Raw genomic sequence first — 16243 nt, 5'->3', positions numbered from 1 at the left:
TTTTAGACCATGAGATGTTCATTTATATGCATATTTTGAAACAACAAGTTGCATTTCATTTCTTTTTGAGCCTCACATTGCCAAATAAGCCTAATTCTTCGACCCTTTAGACTAGGACCGATTTTGTTTACCCCTTTTGAGCCTTGACCTTTCATTTGATACCTACGATACTAACTACAACCCAAAAACAACCGACCTTGATCAAGAAAGTTGTCTATGAGTTTTGGTAGTATGGAGCTAGGGGATTTGAATCTTGGTTTAGTGGATGTGCACAATCCACTTGAGTCGGAATGATGGTTTAGTTTGGTTTGCTTTGAATAAAGAGGTTTTGAAAAAGAAAAGAAAAAGAAAATAGAAAAGGAGAAAAATGTAACGAAAAAGAAATTTTTTTTGCACAATTACTTTGTTTGATGAGAAAAAGCCAAGCAACACTCCTTCATCATTGGAGTAGAAAAAGGCGTTGCAAGAATAAAAGGGGACTTGATGTTTTTCCTAAGTGAGTCGGGTTTACACATTTTTTGCTCGATTTTGGCAAGCCAATTTCTTGTTAGGGTGTAGACGTTGCTCATTGGTTGTAATAAGGTGACGATTTTTGTATTTTTCCAAAGAGAGTCGGGTTTGCACAATGTTTGCATTAATTCGGGAAACCGATTTTTGTTAGGGTGTAGACGTTACTCTTTTGTTGTAATAAAAGTGGAAGAAGCGGAATTTTGACAACAACTTGATTTTAAACTCCAAATGATCCATAACGGTGCTTGCACCAATCCCGTTTCGACCCATCACCTAGCCCCGTTACAACCCTTGTTTCTTTTATGCATATTTTCCTTTTTTGCATCTCATTAATGGTCTTGTAGGAGAAGATTCCATGTTAGATTGCGGGCATGTCTCACGAGTCGAGTAGATGAGTGATTTTGGTTACTTTTTGCACAAAAATCACCCGTTCCAAAAACAAAATGAGAGATTAGTGAAAACCGTGAGGAAGTCGGTAGTCTTGGTCCCCTTAGTCATGGGTCAATTAGGTTGAATCTTGAGTGTGTCATGTGATTCTCGAAGGTTAGGCTTTGTTTCCCCCTTTCCCGCCTTTGAATTTGTTTCCTAGGCATTTGGTTGTCAAATTTCGGTTGCTTGAGCCACCATTAGGGCATTGACACCCCGCCGAGACTATGAGACGGTATCTCCCGACCAAAACCTTTAATCGTTCAAAGTAAAACGGCCGCTTAGATGAGGAAAGCGGTTTGATTTTTGTGATGCATCATATATGTCGACTTGTGCTTAATTGAGTGATCGCATCAAAAATTTTGTAGCAAGACCTAACTTGCCTTGCAATAGGGCACTCTCCCCTCATGAGTGTCAAATTGTGAGTTGAAGGGGCGTTGAGTGCGCTAATACTCGATCGGCTTAAGTAGTAGTTTAGTTGAGTGATGCTTATATTGTGCACTCACTCTCCATATCTATTATAGTAGGGACTTGTGCATTGATTTTGGACTTACTCGAGGACGAGTAAGGTTTAAGTGTGGGGAGGTTGATATATGACTTATTTACACCTTATTTCCCTCTTTCTTTTACGCATTCCGGCTCATAACGAGTCGGTTTCGTGTGCCTTTCCTTGCATTTGTGCCCGATCCCCGTACTTGTCATTTTGTGTATCCTTTTGTAGGAACCGAGTCGAGTATGGAGGAATTGGGGCAAGAAAGGCATTCTAATGCCTTTACATGAAGAAAAGGGAGATGAAGGATTATGAGGACAATCCTCTGCGGCGGCGGCGAAGACCGCCCACCGGCGGGGATGTGGCTATGAGGAGAAAAAGGAGGAAACCAGTGAGAAGATGTTCTCTGCCGGAGGCCAAGGCACCACCCACCGGCAGAAAACACAAGTCCATACTTAGGCAATTTTTGAAGAAGTTTTTGGGCAAAAGATGTGAAGACGCTGCTGCAAGCACAGAAAATGGCCGGCAATGGGCAACCGGCAGAGGGCAACTCTTATGAAGAAATTGAAGAAAATTCCAAGATGAAGAATTCTCTGCCGGCGGCGCAAGACCCCCCCCCCACCAGGGGATTACACAACCTTTATTTCTCTCGGTTTTTGAAGAACGCACGCTGCCGGCAGGGGCCGGCAGAGAGCCCCCGCCGACAGAACACGCAGCACGATTAATGGGCTTTTTCCTTCTTTCCTCCCTTAATCCAATGATAGCCTATAAATACCCCCTCCTTAAACCCTTTGTACACACAACCCTAGATCTAAAAACTTTCCTTATTAATTGTAATCCTTTCTTAATCAAGCACTAATCTTTCCTTAATCTTTCCTTAATATTTAGTAAAACTAGTAATTGTTAGTTAGAATCAATAGTTTACTCTTGTTCTTTGAAGATTGTATTGGGGGATTTTGAAGGTTTTCCTTCTTATTATTCAATCAAGCGATCATTTTTCCTTGTGTTGGTATACTTCTTCTCTTATTTACTTATCAATCATTTGTTTACACTCTCTCTTGTCTTTCATAATTGTTATAATCATCATCATGTCTTCTCTTTATGTTAATTGTCCTTTTTCTCTTATTAGCATGGTTATCTTTAGTATGAGTGAGTAGACTTCCTTCTAGGGTTTAGGGGGAGTCTATGGTTTTTATGGCATGATTGTATGATTATTTGGGTCTTTGGTGGATTGTTTATCTTTCTTGTTCATGCACACAAGGTGTTTGATTAATTGCATGAGTGAAAGTTTGTGCCTTTTTTCATTATTGCTTAATTCCCCCATTGAATGAAAATTTGTGGAGGTCTTGTTGTATGTTTAAGAGAAGTGTGATGCTTAATGAGAGTTAGATGTCACCCTTAGGATACTCTCTTATCATTGACCCCTTGATTCATCATGTTTGCCCTTAAACCATTTAGATGACCCCGAAAGCCCTAGTTTTTAATTAATCATATTCATTTTCATCAACTTGTTTGTTCAATTGCTCTAGTGTTTAAAACCAAAACCCCTACTTTTAGTATTGATTAAACTTGACTCTAAGTTGAACCTAGTAGCAACCCCCGCCGTCTTTGTGTTCGACCCCGACTTAATACTACGTTTTTTCGGGTTTTACAAATAGTTTTGATAGAGGGAAACCGCGACAATTATCTACCTATCAGTCTGTCTCCATTATTAAGAATTTATTTTGGTGAGCTGCACCATGTTTACAAAGAGAGCGTTTTTTTTATTGAATTAAGACCAGTTGTGGTTGCGACAATGAAAAAGCAAAGTATATATTATAACTAAATCACTTGATGTTATAAGTACTATTGAATGTCAAATTTTTACGGTAAAAACACTAATAATTCATCAATCAATTATACCAACCATGAATTTTTTCCATCAATGATTCAACATAGTTGGACTTTTTTGTTAACTTAAAATATAATTTTACAGATAATCCTAATAGGAGCTCCGTGCATCGCACGGGCTTTCCAGCTAGTATGGTTATGATATGAGTTTATAAATCTGATTTATAGAAAGCTATTATAAAATCGTCTCATTAAAAAAATTAGAGTAGGGTTGGTTGAACCAATAGGACGCCCGTGAAGGACAGAGAAGAAGAGCCTAAAAAACACCTAGCAGAGTAGCAGTTGATAGAAGTGGCAAAAACAGACATCTCACAAACTGGGTTGGTTGAATTTGGGAAATAGGGGCATTACAATTTACAGCTTTGTTGTTCCAAGTATATATACATTCCGCCTCCTTCCTTCCCCTCGAAACCAACAACCTCCCTCATTCTTGACCGCCATTTTTCACTTTCCCGGTACTCTCTCACGTACGTTTCCTTATTCTTTACCGATCAATTCCCATCTTTACCCTTCATTCATTCTTAACTCGTTTTCTTTCCTTAACCATACCCTTGATTCATTTCGCTTCTTAATTCCCGTTATCCTCTACGCATCTAGGGTTTTATATTCTTTATTTATTGCAATTGCAATTGCAATTGCCTGTTTATATATATGTATGTTGTTCGTCTCTTATCGACTTTCCGTTTGTTAGGGTTTGGCATAAATGGAGGGCAAGGAAGAAGTGAGATTTAAAGTGAATTTGAGTGATGAAGGATCATCCAAGCTCGCTCATCGTTTGACACTTACCTTGAAGGATTATATGGGCGACTTCGTCGACGACACTCTCGTGGTACTTCTCGCTTTATCCTTTATTCAATCCAATTTTATCTACGCTTATATTCAATATAATGTAGTATACACTCCCTCCGTCCCAATTGATCTTTGTTTACCTTTGATTAAAATACCGCTCACTAAGGATAATATTTCGCCATGTGCAATGGTATGTATATATCATCAATTGATCGGAGATACTGCTTAAGGGTGTGTTTGGATAACAAAAGAAGTAGAGGGGGAGTGGAGGGGAGGGATTTGGAGGGATCCATTTTCCCTCCTCCACGCCTAATGAGAATCCGAAACACCATAGGAAATATTTGAAGGGAAATTGAACTCCTCCATCCTCCCTTCCCTCCCTTTCCCTCCATTTTTGCTATCCAAACACACTCTAAATCTCCCTTGGTTATATTAAGGGGGCGTTTGGTACGGGAAAGGGTAAGAGAATGAAATCAAGAAAGGGTAAGAGAGGGAAATGAATGGGATCACCCATATTATACTTGGGTGTTTGGTTGACAATTAGAGGGAAAGTGAATTAAAAGCCAACATCCACCACCTCCACCACCATTACCCACCACCTGCCACCATTATCTACACCGACACCACCACAAGTAGTGGCGCCGACGATCTTCCTCACGGTACCCCACGGCGAACCTAATCACCGCGCCTCACGCCCTCAACAAACACCACAATCCCGACCCCAAACACCTTATTCATTCTAAAAAATCCACCACAACCCTTCGAAAACCCCTCCCCCACCCCTTAAAACACCAGATCTGGTGTGGCCGGCGTCGGGCGGTTGCAGTGGTGTGGCCGAGGAAGGTGTTGGTGGTGGTTGGTGGGGGTGGGAGAGTTACTGAAGGTGTTGGTGTGGTGTTTAGTGGTTGAGGATATGGGGTAGCGTGGACAGGCGGCGTCGTTGGTGGTGGTTGTGTCGGCGTCGCTGGTGGTGGTTGTGTCGGTGTGGTGGGTGTAGGGTGTAGGTGGCAGTGGTTGACGGTGTGAGAGGGTGTGGTGGGTGTTGGTGGGAGTGGTGGAAATAGGGAGTAGGAGGAAGAAGGGATTATGGGGTTATGGGCTTACCCAAGGTGGGGAGGGGTATGGATGAGAATGGTTTTGGGGGTAAGGGGGGGGTATGGGTTACCCTTTCTTTGTGTCAAACAAACAACAACAAAATGAATCAACCATTTTTATTCTCTTTCCCTTTCCTTATTCCCCCCAACCAAACGCTCCCTAAGTATGATGATTAAATGTGACTTGATTGGCAATGTATGATAGCTTCCCATCTCCCCGCATTGAAAGGATAAACCCTGAATTCATTTAGGGTGTGTTTGGATTGAGGGATTTGGAGGGAAAAGAAAGGGAGGGAGAGTAGGGGATTTAAAATCTTTTGTTTGGATAGCAAATAAGGGTGAAGGGAGATGGAGGGGGAGGGATTTGGATCCATTTTCCCTCCTCCAAGGCTTATCAAAAAATCTCTTTACAATAGGCTAGATTTGGAAGGAAATTGTATCCAAACGCCCATACGGCCATACCCCATTCCCTTCCCCCCCTTTCTCTTCCCTCCTTCCCCCTCCTTTCCCTTTCCTTCCACTTTTGCTACCAAACACACCCTTAAATTGCAAGTGTAGACAGCAAGTCAATAAAATTTTGAGTGTAAACAGGTGTCTTGTCTGACAAATCAGTTGCTTTTAATTCTGAGTGTATATGCAGGTATCTTACAAAGTCAAGAAATTCGAGTGTATACAGGTCTCGTACAAATCAATAAATGTGTTTTAATTGGCAATGAGTAACTCAGAACACTCCTTTCTAGGGTGGGGGATCTCTAAACATTATATTGATTTGTTGGATACCTGTATACACCCGGAGTTTGAACAAAATTCAGTGTGTTTGGTTTCACTCTTGTAATTGGGGATGTCTGGGTAACGAATACTACACTTCTGCTTCACATGGCACTGTACTCCGATTTTCATTAGTCATGATCGTTTGGATGCCTGTTGTGTTAATATGCTCGCTCTGTGCCTGTTGTGTTACGTCAATATCATTGTAATCGCTCCTTTTAATCTTAACTTTCGGGGTTATGGGATCCACTATAGTAGAATGTGGAGATTTGTCCTGCTTTCCCACCAGTGTTTTTTTTTTCTTAATTTTGGATTGACTGGCTCTGAATATTTGTTCAACTCGTGTTTCTTATGCTCTCAAATTTCTGTATATGTGGGCATGCAGAAATATGTCATAGTCTTACTGGGCAATGGCCGAAGCAAGGAGGAAATCAAGGAGGATCTTGATGTATTTCTAGGCGATAGCAGTGATTCTTTTGTGAATTGGTAACTATTTCTATACTTTGGACGAGGTTGAAAGGGCGATGCATTCACATCTCTTTCCTCTCATCTTACAATGTGTTTTTCTTTGTCACTCAGGCTATGGGACCATCTTGCTTCTGACCTAGACCAATATGTTCAACCTCAAATGCCTTCTACTCATGAAGCTGCAAAAACTGAACCAGTCGTGGTCGAGCACAATGGTGAAACTGATTCTCAGCAGCCTTCTGTAGATTCAGTAAAAGGGAAGTTAAAATCTAATAGGAGCCGGCACAATAGAGACTGGAAAGGAATCATGTCAAACGAAAGTCTCCCTCCTCTCCGCAGTTCTATTACCACTGATGCACCAAAGGAAGAAAAAGTGCATAGCAAAGTGGTGCGTACCAGGCGGCCTGCTAGTCCAGAACACCCAGTGAATAGGAAAAGAAGTCGTGCAGACGAGCGGGCGCGACCAAAGGTGGAGGATTTTTTCTGCTCATGCTGTACTTAATGTCATTCTCCTTGAATAAGTAAATTGAAAACTACCATCATCCATCCATAGGCCTGGTGGTCCAGAATTTCATGTAGCACCTGCAAAAAAATGATTTTCATTGAGGGAAGTTTTAGGAAAATATTTGTTGACAGGTAAAAATATTTGAAATAAGATTAGGCGTGAATGGGAGGGTAGAAGACGGATAGGTTAAACGAAAAATCATTGCCCATTAGTGTGTTTCTGTCATCCTGTTTTTTCATGCTATCATTTAGACTATAGAGAAAAGGCCTGCGATATGCTTTATACCTTTGCTCTTCCTGATGCAGTTGTTCATTTTAAACAGAGAGAAATGTCTCAATCAACTATTGCTGCTCCTAGGCGACTTCTACAATTTGCGGTTAGAGATGCAGTCGGAACAAGGCCTTCTAATCCTATGTCTGAGCCGTCTCGGAAGAGGCTTCGTTCTGTTGTTTCTACGCCGACTGGCAACCTTAGTGATGAAGTCGAACCTCAAAAGCTGCAGACAGTGGCAAGGGCATTAAATCCTGTTAATACAGCTATTAGAGCTGTAGCAGAGGCAGCAGAGGATGTCAAAAGGGTGAAATCTGGAAATGTCTTTGATAGACTAAGTCGTGGCGTTGATGACCGGTCGGAGTTAGTTTCTGAATTTAGAGCATCTGCTGCTCAGGGTATAGATTATGAAGATATACGCCAAAATTCACGTGAAGCATATGTTCGAAAAAGAGACTATGGCGAAACTTGTAATGTGAATGCATCCTTGATTAATAGCAACACATGTCTGGCATCTGATTCTGCATCTGATAATGATGGATATGGCAATGTTACGGGTCACAGAGTGATGGATATTTCCGAGACAGGTACATCCAGATGTAATAAAGCTGATGATTCGTTGATGGTGCAGTATCATGTTTCTGAAAATACAGATGAATTAACAGATTGGCCAAGGATGAACGGTCAAGATTCAGCAGTATCTGCAGGCACTAAGCACAAGGTTGTAAATATTTCAGTGAATGTAAATACGTGGAAACCATCACATTACCAGTCGACAAGTGAAAAAATTCAAACTGGCTCCCAAAAGCTGCGTGCGGAGAATAACAATGGACCTACCAATTCTATTGCACGACGGATGAAGGATTCTAATAATCCTGCTACTGTTATTGAGAATGTACTTACTTTTCCCTTTGCTTTTTTGCTCATTCTGTTACTTGGCTAGTAACTAATCTTTGTCTAGGTGCTAATTTTTTCAGCTCTTTTATTCAGGGAAACACTGCTGCGGAGTCCCAGAAAGAATTGCAGACTGCTTCTGGTCCTGGTTAGTTACAATTCTTGATAATTACTAGTTTCTTTCACTTCTTGATTTTTTTACTTTTGCTTTTTCATCTGACAATTATGCCACTTCCAGGCTCAAATTCGTCTGGTCATCCTCTTGAAGATGCTGATTCGCGCACCATTTTTGTCAACAATGTAGGACTTTTGTGAGCATTGTGCATGAATATTGCCAATTTGACTGTTATGCTCATTTGTCAGCTGTCACATTCCTGGTTTTTTTGTGGTCGTATTTCAGGTTCATTTTGCTGCCACCACGGATACGCTTTCTAGGCATTTTAATAAGTTTGGAGAAGTATTGAAAGTGATAGTTTCAACTGATGTGGCGACAGGTCATCCAAAAGGGTGAGCTTTTGTGCTTGATAATATTCGTTTATGATTATTATTGGTATCTTGTTGCTGTTTGACGGATTCCATGCTGCCAATGTAGGTCAGCATATGTGGAGTTCATGAAGAAAGAAGCTGCAGACAATGCTTTGACCTTGGATGGAACGTCCTTTATGTCACGTATAATAAAGGCAAGCTCTCTAATCATGCTAATGTTATGTTTATCTCTGCTGCATGATGTCAAAGTAGTCAAACCATGGTTACCGAATTCGCTCGGTGCCCTGCGAACCGCGACTTGCTAAAAGCGAATTCTATCATGTTGCTTACTAAAAATACATATAACACACATGCTATAGGAGCGAATCGCGAATTGGTAAGGACGTATTCATAGCGAATTCGGTAACCATGTGTCAAACATCTTAATTTATAGTTTGGAGCCCTTGGCTTCGAGTATCATCCTTCTCAAACATAATTAGGACCATGGTTATGTTTTGAGCACAATGTTATTAGTGATAAACTTTTGGGGTATCTTTTCAACTTCCCCATCCCCTTAACAGCAACGTCGAAGCTTTAACTCTTCAAGAAACCGTGGTTTGGTGAAGTATGAATTGTTACAAGGCAAAGGGAAATGGTAGGATCAGGTAGATAAATAAAGACAATTTTTATAGAAGGAAAGGAAATAAGTAAAGGAATGGAAAAAAGCGAAAAATATAGAGAATTTTTGTAGAAGGAAAAAAGCCTAAGCCCTTCAAGAATCTGGGGGTTCGGTGAAATATGAATTGTTGTAAGATAACATTCAAAGGGAAATGGTAGATACATAAAGAGAATTTTTTGTAGAAGCAAAGGAAGTAAGTAAAGGAATGGAAAAAAAAAGTTTAAAAACGAGAGTAGAAAAGCAAAAAAGGATGAGGAAGGAATCAAGTCAAACAAGAGGCAAGCTCAAACACGGTAGTTCACATAAATTCTCTATCTCCAGGGGAGTCCAGGCAGCCTTGTCATATTTCAGTTCTTTTCCCCATAAAGTGACTAAATTTTCAATGGCCGTCACACCCCCATCTCAACAATCCTCTTTTCAGCCCATGTGCGTACCAAATTTATGGGGTTCCATTGCAGAATACTCACTTATTCCCCGGTGATTCTCCTTTTATCTGACTGTTAATCATTTTCCCACCTGATGGTCCTGACCTCTATCATGTAAGCCTCGTTCGCTTGTGGGCCTTGGCATCTGGTAATAACCACTGTTTGAAACAATTGATGACAGTTGGGAGTTGTGGGAAGATGGAAATAGTTGGTGTTGGGCACCACAACTAAGCTGTGTCCATCTTGAGTTCTTGATTTGGCACTGGTAGTGGTAGTTGAGGGATAGCAGCGGCAGGCTTCAACAGTATTGCTCTGCTGCTTTCTTTATAAGCTGGACCAAAAACTGAGAACTCGGGGGGAATGACTGCACTGTCATGATGTGTTTTGGAGGACCCTGTTCAATAGGTTGGAGTATGATGGCACTGACCATGACAACAACAAAAACATTCAAAACGAATAATTTCAAGCAAGAAGTTTATTTGCCCATTGTGTAATGGAACTTTTATTGGTGGTTGCATTGTTTCCTGTTATTATACAACCCCCTTGGAATAGTTATCCCATTATTTCAGCGGTAACAACCAACTTCGAAGTAGTGTTTGCAGTTTATTACTTTCCGTAAAACATATGTAAATCAACAAAATTGCAATTGGTGCATGTATGATGTATCTGTTGGAAAAAAGAGTGGCCTTAAAAGAGTATAGACTATACTATCATGGATATCTACTCAACAATTGTATTTACAAGAAGAAATGAGAGATGAGAAACTAACACTTAAAGTAAGCAGTTCTTATACAATATACCATGACTGCAGCACCGGGGTCTCTTACTACAACCACAATGTCCTCAATCCTCATACTGCAATTTTGCACACTGTTAGCACACTTCCAACTGATTTACTCACTAAAATCTGCGCTTTAGGATGGAATGAAGCAAATTTGCTCACTAAAATCTGCGCTTCTTTTGTTTTAAAATAGTTGCTGATTGATGCAAATAACAATGCAATTTTCATTATCGGTCAGTACACAATGATGAATCATATATGTCGACATGATCATCTTCCTTTTTGTGCTACTTCATTTTGTTTAATTTTGATTTTTGTCTTTTCTTTTGTATCTTGTTTCCCTTTTGTGTTGATTTATTTCGTTTTTTTTCTTACGTTGACATCAAACTACGGTTCATGTTAGTCAAGCCAAAGTCATTTATAGACAAAGTCAACATCATGAGTTTTCTCCAAGTCCACCAGAATAATGAGCTTAATTCGTTTTAGTCTTCACCGCTCAGGCACATTATTCTTAGGTTCATTGTGCCCAACATTCCATATCTTGGCAACAATGAAGGTTGCTAAACAAAAAGTCAATGGAAGAACAACAATTAAAGTACCAAGTGGTTCATAGGGTTCACCCTTTCGCAGAGTAGAGAGGGGAAGCTAGATATTTTACCCCATACATATAACAGTGGTTATATTTATATTATGTGACTGATAATTTAATATCGAGAATTGTACTGTCCATAATTTCTTAGTCGAAGAATAGCATAAAATTTTAGGGAGTTATTTTAGTGTATCCATTAATTTTCTGAAGTTAAATAAATAGTGAGTCAGTGGAAGCAAAAAATAACTTTAGATGTTTCTCTTTAACTGTGTTTGTTGATCTGTTCTATAGCATTTGTGTTACTATTGTGTCATAATGATTCTTATAAAGCTTGTTTTAGAGTTCATCTAACATGCAAAAATATGGTGTTGGATCTGAGGAATTTAAGTGCCTGCTGCATCTTCCATGTGAGGTGGATTACTTCCCTTTTTTTAGTATCCAAGACCCTTGGATTTACGATAGCTCCCAAAAACTGTTGGCGGAAGGTGGGTGTTAGCGGATATACGTGTGCTCATCTACACTCGTTACTAGCTTACCTTTGGAGTTCTTTAGCGTGTCAACTTCTGTATTCCTTCTGTTTTTTCCTCAAGTTTTGCCGTTTGTCAATTCAGTCTTTGAAGAACTTTCTTAGTGTGAGCTACTCCCTTGTCGTTAGTATACATGTCAAATTTAGTTCTAACTTCTCTTCTCTTCAAAGTTGTCATAAAGGATGTTTGTGCCGCCATTCAAGTAGTCTCTCCGAGGTTGGAGAGGAAGAAGTGAATTTTTCTAAGATAACTATTTTGAGTAGCTCGTGAGTTTTGGGTCATTTATTGTCATAATATGTGGTTCCTTGTCTTTGGATAGTAGGTTTGACTGGTTTAATTTTTGTTGGGCCGTCACAACTCACAAGACAATGTTCAAAGCTCCTAATCGTTGTTGGCTTGATTCTGTTTGGGCGCATTTGGACTCATAATCCCTGCCCCTGTTATTTAAACTCAGCTAGTTTTTAGCTTACGTAGCTACACTGTCTACTTGTATTGTTGGCTTGCTCGGGTATGTTAAACTTTCACAATCTAACAGCCCCATAAAATAACTTATTTGGAGATCTTCTGAGCTTTATCAGCTATTAATGTAACTATCATCTTTAATACATGTGATACTTACTCCTATGAAGCTTTATGTGGTTTAGATCAATGAAAGAACTCCCCTGACATTAAGAAATCTACCCATTTTATAAAGGAGTTATTAGTTTCTCACAAGAATACATTCCTTGGAATATAGTCTCTCTCAACCCTTTAATGCCTTTTTTCTCTACTCTCCAAAATCAATAACTTATGGTGGAACATTTTATATTTGAAGCATTCAGTTCAAGCTAAAATATCATTCACCATGAATCGATGTCTGTATTGTTTTATTCTGCAGGAACTCCTGCAATAGTTTCTTGCTTTTTTACGTTTTCCCTTTGATATTTTGGAGTATAACTTGTGAAGTCACTGATAAGATAACACCTGGTGGATGATATTGAACATGACTATCATTTTGATTCTAGTCTAGTTAGATCGTTTATTTTTTATTTTACTACTTACTGAACTAATGGAAGTTAATTAACTAAACAATACAAAGCAGTCAATTAGAAGCCAACAAATCAGCTATTACAATTACGATTAGAGCATCAAGGCACTATACCATGATTGATAATGGTTAATGCAATTAAGGTTGACTGTTTATTAAAGGAAATATAACCAGTCATAGTTATAATGGGGACATTAAAAACATTAATCCGGCAACTAGTATCAGTCATAATTATCGAATGATATACTTTCGTGCTACTAATTGACTAATCATAACTATGGTCTATGGATACCCGTTGGCACAATCCAAGTCTTGAAGGCACATGAATAAAAATTAGGCATTCGTCATAGAGTCCGAAACCCTACAATCAAGTAGCCATATCGGTTCTGGCTTTCATGCGATTACCTTGGAAAATTGGAGGGAGTAATTACTAGTGAAAGATAAAACATATGAAGTAAATGTAGCGATAAATGTAAGAGGAAGTGAGTAGCACCATATTTTCAAATCAAATCCTAGCAATAGATCCTAAACCCTAGAAATGACTTTTTGTGTGTGTTTTAGGATACAAAGAAAAAAGAGAGGTAAATAGAGGGGATGGGGAAGGAAGGGGGAATGGATGGAGTGAGCTTTCCCTCCAAATAATTCCTTTCTCATAAAGGTTTTGATATTCCTTTCCCCCTCCACTCCAAGTGCTCCAATTCCCTCCTCCATTTTGCTAAATAAAAAAAGGAAATTAGCTACCTCCCTTTCTCTGTCTTCACTTCCCCTTCAAATTCTCCTATCCAAACATGTCCTATATGGCAAGAAACTAACATTTGAGGTCAGGAAGATGAATTAAGTTCCCTAAGTAGGGTGGCTAATGTACTAATACTTCCAAAGCTTTACACAAAAATGACAACTAAATGTGGTATTTCCAAAACTCGGAGATTCAGGTCTGTGGAGGAAAGGGTCTAACATTGAAGTTTAATCATTCCATTCGCTGTTCTATAACTCGAGATATGACCTTTAAAAGTCACTTCTCGTGCACAAGGATTTTCTCTTTCATTTGTCTGTGTTTTTTGCCTCAGTGTTCATTGTTTCTTCCTTTGATTAGGTATATGCTCTTAAATATCCACCTCCATGATTACTCTGTTATTTGATATGCACTTTGATATGTACCCTGTACCAAGAACACATTAAGAACCAAAATCAGTACCTGGAGAAGAGTTAAAGGGGTTAGAAAAAAACGTGAAATATGTAATTCAAGCGCGTATAAGAAGTTTAAGGTCTTTAAAGGGAAGAATTGGGCTAATAAGAGATATGGTGTTGAACTGAGGAAATATATCATGATATCGTTATTGCTTGAGGCTTTCGCTGGAGGGTTTCAAACCTTGTGTCAAAATTAGATCTTTATCTCTGTTTTAATGCTTGGGCTTTAGGTGCTGATATTATTTTCCGTTATTGAATACTCCCTCCGTCCCGATCAATTGTTGTCCTTTGGTTTTGGCACAAAAACCAAGAAAAGGGGAGGGGGCCAATCACTAAATGACAAGTGGAATAAATTGGGTGTGAATGATCAAATTGCTCATCAAGTTCATTCTTAAAATAGAAAGGACAACAATTGACTGAGACACCCCAAAATGGAAAAGGACAACAAATGACCGAGACAGAGTGAGTAGCTGTTTAACTTGTCTCTGTGTTCAAAATGTAGTCTATGCATATCTGCTATATCTTGAGTGAACTAAAGTCCTGGCTTCTGCTTGGATCATAATTCATATCCACATCTCTGAATTCAGTTTAGTGTTTTTCGATTGAACTTTATGTTTTCGAAGCTCAGTTAAATTTATATCCTGATTTAGCATTTACTTTAGTAAATGATTCCAATATAAACATCACGAGAAGTCGTATACTTTCCAACAACAGATGTTGTTTGGATAATTACAGTGGTTAAAGGATCCAAATCAAACGCATTATAATAGCTCAATCCTGTTCAGCTTTGGCTCCTTGGGTTTCATTTCCAATTTGTTAATAGTTAAGAATGAGTACTATATGGTGTGTTTTTACTTTGAGGAGTGACTTGACTCTAAGTTAACATTTTGATTTGGGTGGATTTGTTCTGAAGTTTCTTTAATCTTCTTGTTAAAAGCTTTTTTGCTATACCTTTCTACTTAGCTACCAATCGGGAGACTCCACCCATTAGTGTGATAATTTCTACTAGAGAAATCTTTAGAGAATGGGTGTGTCCATTGTAATCTGTACAAAGGTTTCTTACATATTGTTAAGAGTTGAAACATCAACACCATAAAAACATTTTCTTCTTGACTATTAGCATAACTTGATGAGATTGTCCCTTGTCTATAAACTTGGCAAATGATTTATTTTCTGGTTCTCTTGCTTATTTCCTTCATTCTTTTGTCCAGTTGAGAGCACTCGTCCTTAATCTTGTTTGTCAATTGAGACCGTGGGTATGTCAAATTTTGTGTATGAGGTGACCATGGTGATGTGACTAGTACCCAATATGAAATAATTGGCAGTTTTTTTGGCGGCACAGTGTAGGTTAGATTGACTAACTTTTTGCCGCATTTGTGTAGGTAATGAAGAAAAGCTCCTCGCAGCAGGAAGTTAGCCCTATTACAACTTGGCCACGAATTACTCGAGGTTCTTCAGTCGCTGTTGCCAGATATTCTCAGGCTCCTTTCCCAAGAGTCTTTCCTGGCGCATACAGAGGTCGGTCAGCGGTAAAGCCGGGTATGAGGAGTATGCAGTGGAAGCGTGATTCGCCGCAAACATCCACAAATAGTGTGGTTCCAGTTTCTGGAGGTACTATTAATACTAATACTAGTGCCCCATCTGCTAGCCGCGGCCTCACATATGTTCGTGCAGTGTCTAAGACTGATGGGAATGCTGCTGGAGCCTAGTTTGTCGTAGGTCATATTGGATTTTAGTTACTTTGGGAACCCTGGTTTATGTAGTGCGGACAATACAAGGTGAGCTTTTTGGCGGTTTGAGGAGCACCCTGTCTGGAGAAATTCATTGGTTCGTGAACTAATTAATATATGCAGAGTATCAAGTGCAGAAACGCCTGCTAAACATATAAATCCAGTTGCCTGATTAAGCTTCAAGAAGAAGAATTCGTTTTGTAGATCCATGACCATGAGGTGATAAGCGCTTTTATGGCAGAGAGGGTAGTTTAGACCTGCTTTTTATCGTTTTGACATCAGTTACAAAACATTGATCGTTTTGACAATTGGTTATTGACCAATATTGGTATTATAAAGATCGCATGTACAGTTCTGTCATGAGCTTGATTTTTTTCTATCATGTTATTCAACTATTCAATCTATTCTTCCACAAATTTTCATGTTATTCAAACTGTGACATTGCCAAATCTGGTCGTAAAATTACTCGTATGATTCGTATATGATCGTGCATAGAATTGGATGTGTGAGTCTACTATTTAGTTCTCTGTACAATATTGCGTCAGGACTTGGAAATTATAATTGTACTCCTTGTTATTCAAGGAGCTTATTTTTTCAACACAAACTTCATGTATTATATTGGCTTCTTATTATCGACAAAGGGTATTATAGTTTTCTCACAAAAAATAAATGAATTGGATTGTCGATTTGTCATAACCAAACAAATTCATATGAATTCAATTTAGGAG

General features: G+C 39.1%; 1 protein-coding gene across 4 annotated transcripts; it reads left to right on the top strand.

The window, feature by feature from the left end:
- The first annotated feature begins 3501 nt into the window (after positions 1–3501).
- Positions 3502–15875, top strand: LOC141643259 (uncharacterized). 4 transcript variants are annotated; one of them, XM_074452333.1, is made up of 11 exons: positions 3502–3783; positions 4008–4145; positions 6353–6453; positions 6547–6904; positions 7263–7797; positions 7876–8105; positions 8201–8252; positions 8343–8404; positions 8505–8611; positions 8697–8784; positions 15168–15875. In XM_074452333.1, exons 2-11 carry the CDS (start codon positions 4020–4022, stop codon positions 15492–15494), a joined length of 1986 nt encoding a protein of 661 aa, XP_074308434.1. In that variant the 5' UTR covers positions 3502–3783; positions 4008–4019; the 3' UTR covers positions 15495–15875. The 4 variants fall into 4 exon arrangements, with proteins under 4 accessions (XP_074308434.1, XP_074308432.1, XP_074308433.1 ...); XM_074452334.1 differs by having other exon boundaries at positions 3635–3771; XM_074452331.1 differs by having other exon boundaries at positions 3526–3783; positions 7263–8105.
- The last annotated feature ends 368 nt before the right edge of the window (positions 15876–16243 follow it).

This window comes from Silene latifolia, chromosome 2, assembly GCF_048544455.1.
Source record: "Silene latifolia isolate original U9 population chromosome 2, ASM4854445v1, whole genome shotgun sequence".
Lineage (NCBI taxonomy): Eukaryota > Viridiplantae > Streptophyta > Magnoliopsida > Caryophyllales > Caryophyllaceae > Silene > Silene latifolia.
The sequence above is the reverse complement of the archived record's forward strand: the minus strand, read 5'-3'. Positions and strand labels throughout refer to the sequence as shown.

Coding starts and splice junctions, on each gene's coding strand:
- LOC141643259 (XM_074452331.1), top strand. CDS start 4,020: ATGGAGGGCAAGGAAGAAGTGAGATTTAAAGTGAATTTGAGTGATGAA. Junction 4,146..6,352: donor TCGTCGACGACACTCTCGTG/GTACTTCTCGCT, acceptor GTGGGCATGCAG/AAATATGTCATAGTCTTACT. Junction 6,905..7,262: donor ACGAGCGGGCGCGACCAAAG/GTGGAGGATTTT, acceptor CATTTTAAACAG/AGAGAAATGTCTCAATCAAC.